At 41.1% G+C, this 12,304-nt stretch overlaps 1 protein-coding gene across 1 annotated transcript in view; it reads right to left on the bottom strand.

The window, feature by feature from the left end:
* Positions 1 to 12,304, bottom strand: part of TANC1 (tetratricopeptide repeat, ankyrin repeat and coiled-coil containing 1) — an 82,542-nt gene that overhangs the window by 25,987 nt on the left and 44,251 nt on the right. The window contains exons 5-8 of the mRNA XM_026852543.1: positions 10,703 to 10,824; positions 9,584 to 9,773; positions 5,272 to 5,529; positions 1,779 to 1,904 (exon numbers count right to left, since the gene is read on the bottom strand). Coding sequence (XP_026708344.1) covers positions 1,779 to 1,904; positions 5,272 to 5,529; positions 9,584 to 9,773; positions 10,703 to 10,824 — 696 coding nt within the window. The remainder of the gene's footprint in view (positions 1 to 1,778; positions 1,905 to 5,271; positions 5,530 to 9,583; positions 9,774 to 10,702; positions 10,825 to 12,304) is intronic.

The raw sequence follows: 12,304 nt of genomic DNA, 5'->3' as shown, positions 1-12,304 counted from the left end.
TCCTACGTGAATTATACTCTAGAGAAGAAAAGTTACAAGTATAATTTGAGGATTTTTTTTACCATTGACCTTGAGTTAATAAGTTGCAGAATCTAAAAGTTTTCTTAAAAATGCATTAATAATTCTATCTATAAATGGGGAGGTGTCAAGCGTTTTTCAGTTTAGAGTGAACTACACTGCTGAGCACATCAGTGTTGGGTCTTCAGATCTGTAAAGCCATTTACAGAGAAACAGAAAAAGGTACAGAGAATAAATAAATTTTTCTGGTTTAAAACCCTACATATTTTTTAAGTAACGTAAAAAAAAATTGCTGCCTCTTTCTGTACTTATGAAGCTACAAGAACAGAAACTACATAGCACAGCTGAAAGTAGTCATGTTTGATTACTGTGATCTACACATTTGTCAAACACCTGACAAGACTCAGAAGAATTTGGGTTTGGTCACATAAAATACATAAAAATTTACTGAAATAATAATGTTCACTAATATAATGCCCTAAAGGAATCATTAACCAAACCTCCTGTTACACAAATGCTGTTTCAGCATTTCTCTCTGACTGAAAAAAACATAAATGACAGAGGACAGCATAGCATCTATATATGATCTCAAGATCAGTTTTACCAGGAATTTGCTCTAGTTTTTCTTCTTTTACTTGCTATTGGTTGTGACATGCTCCCGAGTCCTTGACCAAACTCAGGCTCCGGAGGAGGAAAGGGCCTGCGCCGTGACCCTCCAAGGCCCTCCCTCCCCGACGTGTGCTGAGGGCAGGAGCAGTGGCGGCTCCTCGACGGCGCCGCGAGAGCTGTGGGCACCAGGCACCGCACATGGCTTCGCCACAAGCCAACCCCTTTATTCCATCCAGAGGGCAGCTGGCGAGCTGGGTGCCCCCCTCACACTGGGACACCCTTGAGGTTGCTCCTCGGGCAGAGGCCCCTCAGTGCAGAGCTTCAGGGAGGGACCCACACTGCAGGTAAGCTGGTGTGACAGTGCCCTCAGATCTCTTGGTAACTCTGAATCCTTGTTACGATCTTGGTGCCTCAGTGACAGAGTGACCCTTGCCATCAAACTTCGTGAAGCCACGCTTTTACAACATGGTATTTCAATAAAAGCACTTTTGCTGGTACCTTAGGCAGTGGCTCTTTGAGCAGACTGACTCACCCACCCCTGACACTGGTCAGTTAACAGAGCCTGCAGACGGCTGTGTTACATAAGAGGACAACACAAAAACATCGCATACATCACTTGCATTTAACATTAACCTGCTATTTTGTGATTCAACGGCCAGAGATACCAAGGTATGCATTAGTCATAAATAAGTCTAATAGTTTTAGATCAGTTTTCTTCCTAAAACAGCCTCCTGAAGATTTTAAATTCAACATAGCATCTCTTAACTTGCAGTACACTCGTATCCGACTGCCACATGACAAAACCTGGCAGCCAAGAAAATGTAAAGTGCAGTTCCCCAACACTGGTATTACACAACTTTGGTCTGGAGGTCCACATGACGTGCACTGCCCTGCCCAGGCACACTCAGATACACAATGCACCGATTTCTTATTAGAAGCCATACATTCCATTTCTGAACCACAGCATTATGCAGCAAAAAGAGTAAGCAAGCATTGTATTTTCAGACATGCTGAGTGACCTGTCAGGAGAACCCTAAAATAACACTTTGTGGGATGGGGGTGTTCACAAATACCACAGAACATCCCTGTTACAAAACCACCGAGGAACTGCATGACTGGGCCAAGACAGATGTGGGTGTAAATATATGTACCTTTATTTTCCTGCTGCACTCTTCCACCAGCAGTGTTGTGCCAAGGTAAGCGGATTGAAGTGCGTAAAGGAGCATTTCTCTGTCCGTCCAAATAACTCAGATCTTCCAGTTTGGTTGAACTTGTTGCTAAAGTATTAAAGGATTGAAGCTTATTTTTCTCATAACAGCGTAAGTTACAAAGATCATTATCATTTATTACAGTTCTTTCCTCAACATAGTACTTACAGGTAAGTTCTTCTAGACCATGGCCGCGGTTAAGTCATAAGATTTACAAAATGCTTTTCAGAAAAGTTCACTACAGATTTAGCTGGATTTTTGCCCCTTTAAGATGGCCCTCACATCTGCCTGAACCTCCCCACGTGGTAAACAGTTCTCATGTTAATATAGTTCCCTTTTTCACTATGACAACATCCGTATCAGTGAGGTCAGAAGTCTTAGGAGCAGGTTCTGATACTAGCTGCCAGTACACTATCTGTGAGGAAAAATTTCTATTCTTTTTGTATCAAATGCTACAGAATTATTGATAACATTTTAAATTTTGTTCAATTTTTAAACCAAAACAATAGCTACACAAAAGAACTGAAAATCCAGAGAACATACGTGTCGAGTTGTATCAGGGATATGTATTTTTTCACCAGAAATAAGCCAAATGAATATTCTCATTAAAAAAAAGCAGTTTTCAAAATCGGTAACAAATCCAAAATCTTCCATCTGTTGGGGGGACAACACAGCAGGGCACAAGCAATTCAGATTTCTGGAGTGCACTGACAACTTTCTGAAGCAGGTGACTGAGGAGCCACAAAGTAAAGAGGCTCAGGACCCGACAGCAGCAGGGAAGACAACACCGGAACAGAAACCTCCAGGGGCCACTGAAAACCCACTGCAGTCTGTGCTTCTCTAACACTTGCAAAACTCAGGTATTGTAAGTCCACGAGAATCCAAAGCTAAAATCTGGGGATCAGTATTTCAGACAGCTGTAAGAATAAAAGGGCACTTACTGCAGTCCTCTTTGGCAACAAAGCCATTTAGTTCAGAGTGAAATTCCCCAGAATTTATGCAGCAGAGCTATAATACCCCCGAAAATAAGGTGTTTGCTGCTTCCTCCTGTCATGTCCTAGAGTCAGCAAAACTAGTGTCCCTCTCCAAAAGGCACTAATTTTAAACGGACATGCAGATCAAGTACGTTGAAAAAACATGAATCCCACACACAAGCAGTACAATTGCTCCCAATGATAATCAAGCACAGAACACACGAGCCTGACATATAATGCAGAGTTGGAATACCACCTGCATCACATTCATGAACTAGGGAGTTTTCTTCAGGAAGAGAATAACGTAAGGCAGAAGGAAAAGCAGGACCCCAGTTTGGTTACGGTCCATCTCAGAACTTGAAAAGAGGAAGTGAGATGTAATAAAAGGGGAAGCAGGAACAGCAAAACGTAAGCCAGTGATTCCTAAAACAACATTCCTGCTTTTCTAGCAGGTACTGGAGGTGCGACAACTTCCAATCCCACATTCACCCAGGAAACATTTCTTCAGTCACCCTTAATTGCAGGGGCACTGAAGGTTAATTAGTTAATTTCCTGCACGTGTAGCATGAAGTATCCCGTTTTTAAAGAGAGGTATTTAGCACTGGCACTGAAAAGCCAGAAAAAAGTAATTTACAGCTTAAAAGCACACTAGATTTCCCAAAATTCTGTAGGCAAAATCTCTGCACTATCAGATACTGGAACATCTAAGATCAGGATATGGCATTTCCTTTGACATGGAACAATCTGCACAGAGCATTAACTTTTTGGTGTTATAAAACTACAGCTCAGCTCATTCAGCAGGAAAATTGCAGATAAATCAAGCTGTTCTCAAAGCAGACTCAGAAGTTGTTTCTAACATTTCTAATTCTATAAGTATGTAAAATAGATACAGACATGCAAACTCGTGACGCTTGCTTGCTGCTGTTCACTGTAAGACATTCACTTCTGTCCACAGGATGATTCTAATGAACAAACAGAGCAGAAGGCTGGAAACCTTTGTTCTGTGGTAACAGTGCTCTGATGGAGGACTGCGGACTCCCTCTCCCCCTGTGAAACTGGGCATTAGTGTTTCATATTGTCATACGGTGCCGCAAAATAATCCTTCAGCTGTGGAATTTTGAAACAATGTGATAATAATAACTTTCATGGTATTTTAGAACCTCAAATTACCTTTCTAAGACTGCAGTGTGTTTTAGTACCTTTCCTGACACTTCATGAAACATTCTAAATGTATGACGGTTTTTAAAGCATTGGATTTTGGCTATTACTGACAAGTCTTAAGCTCCTGATAACATTTACTGAGCTGCTTATTAGCATCTTTTCCTGTTGTAATTCCAATATATTAAAATTTGCTGGACTTTTCTGGAATAGACACATTATGTATTTCCTTTGAAAATGAAATGGCGAGTTTTTCCTTTTTTTTATCCCAGCTGAACCAACATGTTTGTGCCTTCACAATGAAAACAAAACTAGTGCTCATACTACCATCTATACCCCTTCAAAATGTAAAGTGGTATTGTCAGAACTTAAAGGAGTCACATAAAAATTGCTAGCACGTTCTTTCCCAAAATTTTGCCACTGACAATCACAAAAGTTGGTTTACTAGTAATAATTCCCCTATAACATACTAAGCAAATTCCATGCATCAATTTTTGTTTCATTTTTTATACTAAAAATTCTCCCTTTGACAGTATTTTCTAGCTGGAATGAAGTGTAATATCCTTCCTCTTCCTTCTAGGAATCAGCAGCTCCCAAGCCCTAACCTCGTTAGTGAAGTTTTCTGCAGTTAGTAAGTTTTTTAACTCTGAATTCTTAGTTAGTTAAACCTACCGCTGCAAATATGGTGCCCACGCTTCTGAACAACATCAGAACGTTTCTCTTGCAGGGTTATATTTACATAAGCAAATTGCCAATTACTGTTAGAATTTGATGGGCTCTACTATTAGATTTCAAGTCAGAAATGCTTTCTGCAGAGATTTGTCTATTTTACACTTCCAAAAGTAATGGTAAGGTCATGCACATATCTACCACAGCTGAACAGACTCACGTTTTCTGAAGGAATGGTTCAACTAGAAGGCAGAATTTAATACAGTTCTTTAAAGAATGCACGTCACTTGTTCAACAGAGATCAAAGTCTTAGCCAGATTTACTGATCTAGCAAATGTGAGCATACACCAAAAGCAAACACCTCAAGGATTAGTTGACACCAGATACAGTCCTAGAATGACTGATGGACTTTAAAGTGTTCCAGAAGCCCTGACCTAACCAATACCTACTAAAAGGCATGATATAAGCCCTCTATATGACAATGTTAAACAGCTTAGATAATGCTCATCTATTCAGTTTAGAACCTATGCTTTTCTCTTTTGTCCTATAAAAATACTTGCATAACAACAACATGACTTCAACAGGAAGATTCACCCCATCTTTAAGAACAACCTTTCTTCTGCCTCAGGACTTACCTGCAACAGAGTTTGGACGAGGCATTATTAAAGAGCCAGAACTTTGAGCATAAAGAATGGGACCCTCTCCTGTTGGCACTACTTTGGGCAAATTCTCAGCAGATCCAACAGCTTCCTCTTCTGCAACTGGTGAACAGTTGTCTGTTCTTCGATCATGACTAATCCCTTGATGTTTTCCAGCCCTGAGACTCCCATCCTTGCTCCATTCCAAACTGGATCCACTACGATCATCATTTTCTGATGAACTTGTTATAGTTGCTGAAAAAGAGAGAAACCCCCCCCACAACTAAAGTGCACATCAGAGGAAAATGGCACACTTGCATTAACATGCATTATAATTTTCATAATCAAAGGGCATTTCGGGCCAACAAACATTCAAGTATTTCTTCACTAGTCATTTTGTTACAGCTAAGGAATACTATTTATCTAAAAGAGAGGAATAACACAGCTTCTCAGACTGGGAAAAACACCTAAGAGAGGGGCAAGAAAATGTTCTGAAGAATCCAGGTGTATCTTTAGATCTATGTAATTTGTGCTGAGGGGGAAAAACACCCAAACCAACCACCATTTATGACCTTATATGAAGAATCTACTACTACACCAAAATGTCTCAGCTTCTTTTAAAAATTAAAATTCTATAATGTATCTTGCAAATTTTCAAACCCTTCTGCAAACATGGAGAGAACAAAAGCTCTACAGCCCTCCCCAGGCAGATCCCTGCTCCTCTGTGACCCCAGGGGGTACAGGGGGGCTCTGCTCCGCCAGCTCCCCCCTTCCTCCTCTTTCCTTCCCCACTGACCTCGGTGTCGGCAGAGGGGTCTTTCTCCTACCTCCCCCCCAGCAGCCCCCTCCTCCTCCCAGTCCCTTCCCGCAGCCGTTACCCCAGAGGCAGCCCCGTCACCCACTGCCCGGCCTTGGCCAGAGGCGGCTCCGACGCGGAGCTGGGGGAGCTCTGAGGAGCTTCTCACGGGGCCACTGCTGCACCCCCTCCCCTGCTACCAAACACCTGCCACACACACAGACCCAGCACAACCACTAACGGAGTGCAAACGCGCAGACTGCTCCTGGGAACTCTGGACCTCGGCCACTCAGAAGCAGCAACTATTCCACACCAAGCGTGCTGCAGGTCCAGCCCTGCGGAACGAGGAGGTGCTCATGCAGCTCTGCACTCTTCAGCTTAGCCTCACGCACACCAGAACTTTAAGATCTGATGCTTAAATTCAAGAGCTCGTATTCTAAGAAATACCAGTAATAAAATACACACCTTAGAGGCAATAGAAGAAAAAGCCTTTCAGGCATTCCATTAACCTTTGCACACAGCTTAAGACTGTACTTCTGTACGACAAATTTATTTCATTTTTATGGTTGTGTCAAAAAAATCTGGCTCCTCCTGAAGTATGAAATACTTAAAACTATGATTCCTCCTGGAGTGAAACGTAGCATCAGGAAATCTTGCGGCTCAAGATTTCCACACTGAAACAGTGGCAAGTATCCAGAAAAGCCTATGTTTTGGCCAGTAGCCCAGTCTGGTCTCCTACTTAGCTCATTGCTGGAGGTTAAAACCTGCCTCCACTACTATTATGTCAAACTCAACAGAAGCAAAGAGGAATTCAACTACAGCAGTAAAACATTAGAAAACTAGAAGAAACCTGAACCGTAAGTAAAAAAGAGTGGAAGAGAGAAAAAACAGATTTCCCATCAGTCTGCTGGCCCAGAAAACACCATGGGAGTGGAAATACAATGGAAGCCCACATAAGTAGCGTGAAAGAGCAAGCTATTCTCCTGGTTGAATGCACTCTGTCAAAGACATCAGAAAATATATACTTGCTAAACATCATTCAAAATGCACATTTACTACTAATAACAAGTTTGAATATACATTTGTATTTAAAATACAGAGCCACGGGCCATTTCTTAGAGAGGGGCCTCTTACTCCCTTCTTGGTTTGTGTGCCTCCACAGATGTAAGGGGTGCTGCACTGGGTTGCCAAGGGACAACGGGTGTTCCAATTCTCCCTGGATTTGAGACATGAATGACAGCTCCACAGCACTGCAGCAGATGATTTTCATACAGTCCCAGGATCATGAACCATGTATACTTGACTGAAGGAGCTCCCTCTTAACCTCCCATCTCCTCTAGGGTTCTTGCCCTCTGCTCTCACACTCATACGCTTCACAACTCCACCATCCTCTCTCCTCTCTGTACAATAAAGCATGCATTTTCATGTTTCTCCTATTTTTGAATTAGTTCAATAAGCAACTTTTATCACCGGGTTCAAAAATCTTTTCTTAAAAACATTAGTACTTATAAGGTTATACAATGGATAATGTAGTTGGCATGGTAATGTACTATTTTAAACCAAACATAAGACTAGTTCTGACCTCATGCAGAACACAGACTTGTAGAATATTTCAAGCTTGCCAAGCATGGGTAATAGGTTCGTATCAGTATCTACATTTGTCCATGTGAGAGACGGGAATCTCTCACTTAAGAACAGGTTTTAAAGATGGTCAAAGAACAGAGCTCCAGCCTGTTACCCTGTCTTTCCTGAAGGAGAGAAGGAACCTACTCCACTCCACAACCAACAGCTGCTTCTATAGTCTTGGATGAACTCTGCATTACTATGTTACTGCATTCCATGATACTGTAAATGTCTTTATTCCAAGACTTCATAAAGTATCTGCATGAGAAATACCTCTTCTGTGACATTAAACTGCAAATACAAAAGATATTGCATCCCTCCCTGAGCTGAAGTACCTCACTGAAGAGCTCAGTAAGGCTGGAAGTCTGTACTTAACAGAGAAACAGGAACCTTCTTCCTCCTCTATATCATGTACCAGAGAAGCAGTTTAGGGTATTAGTAATGCCAATTTTGATATTCACATTGATGCTACCCTCACTAATATTTAAAAACAAACAAAAAAGCATGCAAACCAACATGCAGTCCTTAATATTTTTTGCAAAGTCAAGGAAGTTTTCCAGTGCAGTACTCCTTTAAATCAATGAACAAACACATTGGTTTAATCTCCAAAATTAAGTACTGCAAACCAACATGCCTCCTCTTTTTGTAAAAGGCAAGCACTCACCACTTAGAGAAGCCTTAAAGGTCCAAAGTTTTTAAGAAACTGCCTAAGTTAAAAGTCCCTAGTAGTCAGCCTACACATCAGTTACAGAGCTAGTAAAAGCTTAAGCATATGCATTTATGAAGGTAGAAGTATCTTTGTAACCACAAACTATCTGGGAAGCCTATTTTGTTCTATTGGCACAAGTCTCCTAGATCCCGTGTCATTCAGAGACCTGATTTAAACTATTAAAAAAGCAAAACCCCTACAAAACATTTTAATCAGGGAGATGACTAAGGTATACTGACAGATAAATATTTTTTTGTAACAAAAGGCATTACTGTTTCTTCTAGTCATACTCTGCTGTATTTTTACACCAATGTACTCACTTTTACAACCATTTCTGTTTGTTTTATACTTGCTTGAGCATAATCAAGACAGGAAACCCTAAATTCTGACAAAACCTGCAACTAATTCACTCTATTCTCAAGTCAGGCAACGACTGAAATCTGAGCACCCAAGAACAACAATTCCGATATACCCTTCCCTTTGTATCGAAACGCTGATGCCATCTTAAAACTAGATCTTGCACAAAACTGACCATGAACAATGTTTTTGTATGGAAAGAGTTCACAAAGTCATTTTCTAAATGTGTTACACAGATGAGTCTTTTGACCCACGAGGAACATCTCTTTTAGGGTAGCCTATCATTAAAAATAATGTTATGTCATAACTTATAACTATTAATTACTTCATAATAAAATGCAAGAACATCTATAAAGTCAGAGTAAAGTGTTGTCAACTGTGTTATGAAAACATGTATTATCACTACTTCTTGGCAAGCACTACACCAATTATCTCGATGGTAGTATTCACAATGGCAGGCAGAGACCACTTTCACTTGGAATTCCTTCTATAAACAACAGTTGTCAGTAACAAAGTACTAAGCTCACAGTCAAAGAGGATGACACAACTAGGGCTTACTTTGTCAAATCTAGGCATTTAAGGTTTAGAATTGCTTCCCTTTTTCAGCCTCTCTAAATTTAGACCTGTACCAGGAAAACAAAGTAAGCAAAAGGCACACCCAACAACAGCAACTTTTCTAGCCAAAGAATGTCTGTCAAGTACGGAGGATTTGAAATGGGATCAGTGGGCAGCCTAAAATCGAACAGAACAACACGGAACAGCTCTTCAGATTTGTACTGTTAAGATTAATTTCTACTAATTGCATTACCAGTTAAGATGCTTACCTATAATTCCACTGTCCTTGCTCTCCAGGGTGGAGCTCGGGCTGCTGATGGTTCCACAGGGACTACCTTTGGTAGCTGCCATCTTGCCAATGCAGCTATTGAGAGTTGAGCAGGGACTATCGGTGCTGGGAGAGGTAGTGCTGCTTGTGAGGGTGGAGCAGGGGCTCACGCCTTGGCTGGCTGCTGTACACTGCAACAGGAGGGAAAACAAAGAGGTACTGCACAGGAGGGAGCACACTACTGTGCTGAACATCACAAACATCAGAACAAAGCAGAGAGCCCACTTTCCAAGAACAACTTCAAGAAGTGGAAGCTTTATCTTGATTTGGAACCTTAATGATGTGCTTTCAGATAAAAAGTGACTTTTGAGGTAAAAAGGGAATTTCGTAGTTCAGTTGAAGAGTTGCAGTGAGACAGACCTCTTCTCTATTAAACGTCTTACTGGATATCCCTCCCATCCAGCTCCAGTATTCATTCTTTGGGATAAAAGCACCAGAACTGCAGTCTTATTCACATTTCATCACCAATGAAACCCAAATTGATGCACTAAGATTTATGAGGCCTGGGACTAAAAGAGGGGAGAGGAAGGGGAAGAAAGAGAGATTGGTAGCTGGTGAGCAGTTTTGGTTAGCAGATGAGTTTCATACAGGTAGTGGCTGCTTGCTTCTCCACAGTTCCTCTACCCCCAAATGGCTGAGAAAGACTGTCAACTGGAAATGAACTTCCCAGGAAAAACAAACAAACGCCCCCCAAAGGCACGCTCCTAATTTTAACAAAGCACTGACATTTTCCAGTCACATAAATCACTGAGGATAGAAGGAAAAAAAGATCCTCCTAAATACTAAAATAAGGCAGAGAGAACCCTAGAAGCTATTCACATTCATAGCAGATTAAACTTAAACAAATGATGTCTTTTTTTTTTTAAGAATGCAAGATCAACTCACCATTTCAAAACAAACACACATGATATAAATAATCTACAATACTATTACCATATGTCTATTAAAATGGATTGTATTTGGTAAGTATCAAGTAACTGCAACTAGCAAACAGAGGAAATAACATCAGTCTTCTCAGAAACAGGATGAACATTAAATTTATTATTTTCCATTGTCTTACCATGATTTCATTTTTCTCTTCTATATGAGCAGAAGTTGGGATCCCTTCTCCCAGTAAAAAGCCCAATCTTGTCATCAATTCTTGTGCTGCAGGAGAACAGCTCGAGTCTTTATCAGGCTTTGCTTTGGAGTGGGGGGAAAAAAGGTGATGAAGATTAGAATCTTGTGTTTGGAAACTGTTACAAGAGGTAGAAAAAGTACAATCAAATGTAAACACCAGTTCTTCTGTCAGTAAGATACTTAACAGAGAAGCTAATGCCATCTAAGCTTTTTATCCATTAGACTTTACACTGTTGCTGGGTCTTGGATGCTCTGCATTATCTGCACACATCTCAGGGAGAAAAAAACTACCTGCCAGTCAAACCAGTAATGACTAAGTGCAACCAGTTCATCACTGGACTGATGATCGACGTCATTATTCTCCCAACAACAGCATTAAACTCAACACTGTCAAAGCTCAGCAGCAGACTGAAATTCTGTTGCAGTAATTTTTTGGTAAAGTTTTCTGTAATGTTAAAAACATGAAAAGTAGAGGTTAATAATACAGGTGGTTTTTAATCTCCAGTTAACACTACAACTAATACCATATGTTTTTGTGGTGCTTGCTGTGCAAAGGATGTGACACCAGTTCTAAAAGTCTCAGCTTTTCTGAGTCTTGTTTGCAAAAACATTTAATTTTATCAGCACAGTGCTTTAAGATGTCTTCTGGTGTCCAACAGATACAATGAGACAAAGTTCAAATGGAGGCAGCCTCCAACAAACTCCGCCCGTCAGAGATCTGCCCAGGGGAAACACCAGCTGTGGATGAGTCCCACAGCCAACACTTTCTGCCACTCTCCTCCTTTGATGCCAACGCTTTGGCATCACCTACCAAACTGTAACGCTCTCCCCTAGCAGAAACATTTATATAGGATTTATTTCTTTTGTCTATTAAAAAAAGAATAATATGTAGGCCTGCCTCATGCTCAGGTATAGTCAATTAATTAAGGAACATCATCTCTCAGAGTCAGGATTCTCAGCTGCGGAACTGCTGGCACCTGACCTGGCAAAGAGGCAAGAGGCAGGAGCACCCGTACAGCAACTTCCCAACCAGCACTTCTGGACATCATCCCCACACAAAGGGAAGACAGTAGGGACATCCAAACGGGTTTATCTGATTAAAACTTGGGAGACTTCACACAACAGAAGTTCATAATTGATAAGGAGTGTGTCAGAGGAAGAAAGGGAGAGAGATGTAGGTGCACAGACTTACTGATGAAGTTCAGAAGAGGACACAACAGCCTCTCAGACCAGTCTGAGCAAATGTCAGGCATAGTACCAAGTTCAGCTCAGCAACAGAGACAGAAGTCAAGAGTCTAAGATGTTCAACACAGCAAACACTGCTTAATCCTTAAACACTAGTGTTTAATTTTCACCTTCAGTAGTCTCACTGTCTGGGTGTACAACTTGAAGGAGGAGGATCATGGCAAGATGGTCCCCTTCAGACACAGGGGATGAGGACCACACGATTTCCCAGCTGGACATAAAACCTGAACGCCAGCACTGAGATGGCTGTGAAGATGGAGGCCCAAGAGGGACCAGGGTAACTACAACGTATTAAATA

Source organism: Athene cunicularia (genome assembly GCF_003259725.1).
Source record: "Athene cunicularia isolate RWA chromosome 7 unlocalized genomic scaffold, athCun1 chr7_part1, whole genome shotgun sequence".
NCBI classification, from domain to species: Eukaryota; Metazoa; Chordata; class Aves; order Strigiformes; family Strigidae; genus Athene; species Athene cunicularia.
The sequence above is the reverse complement of the archived record's forward strand: the minus strand, read 5'-3'. Positions and strand labels throughout refer to the sequence as shown.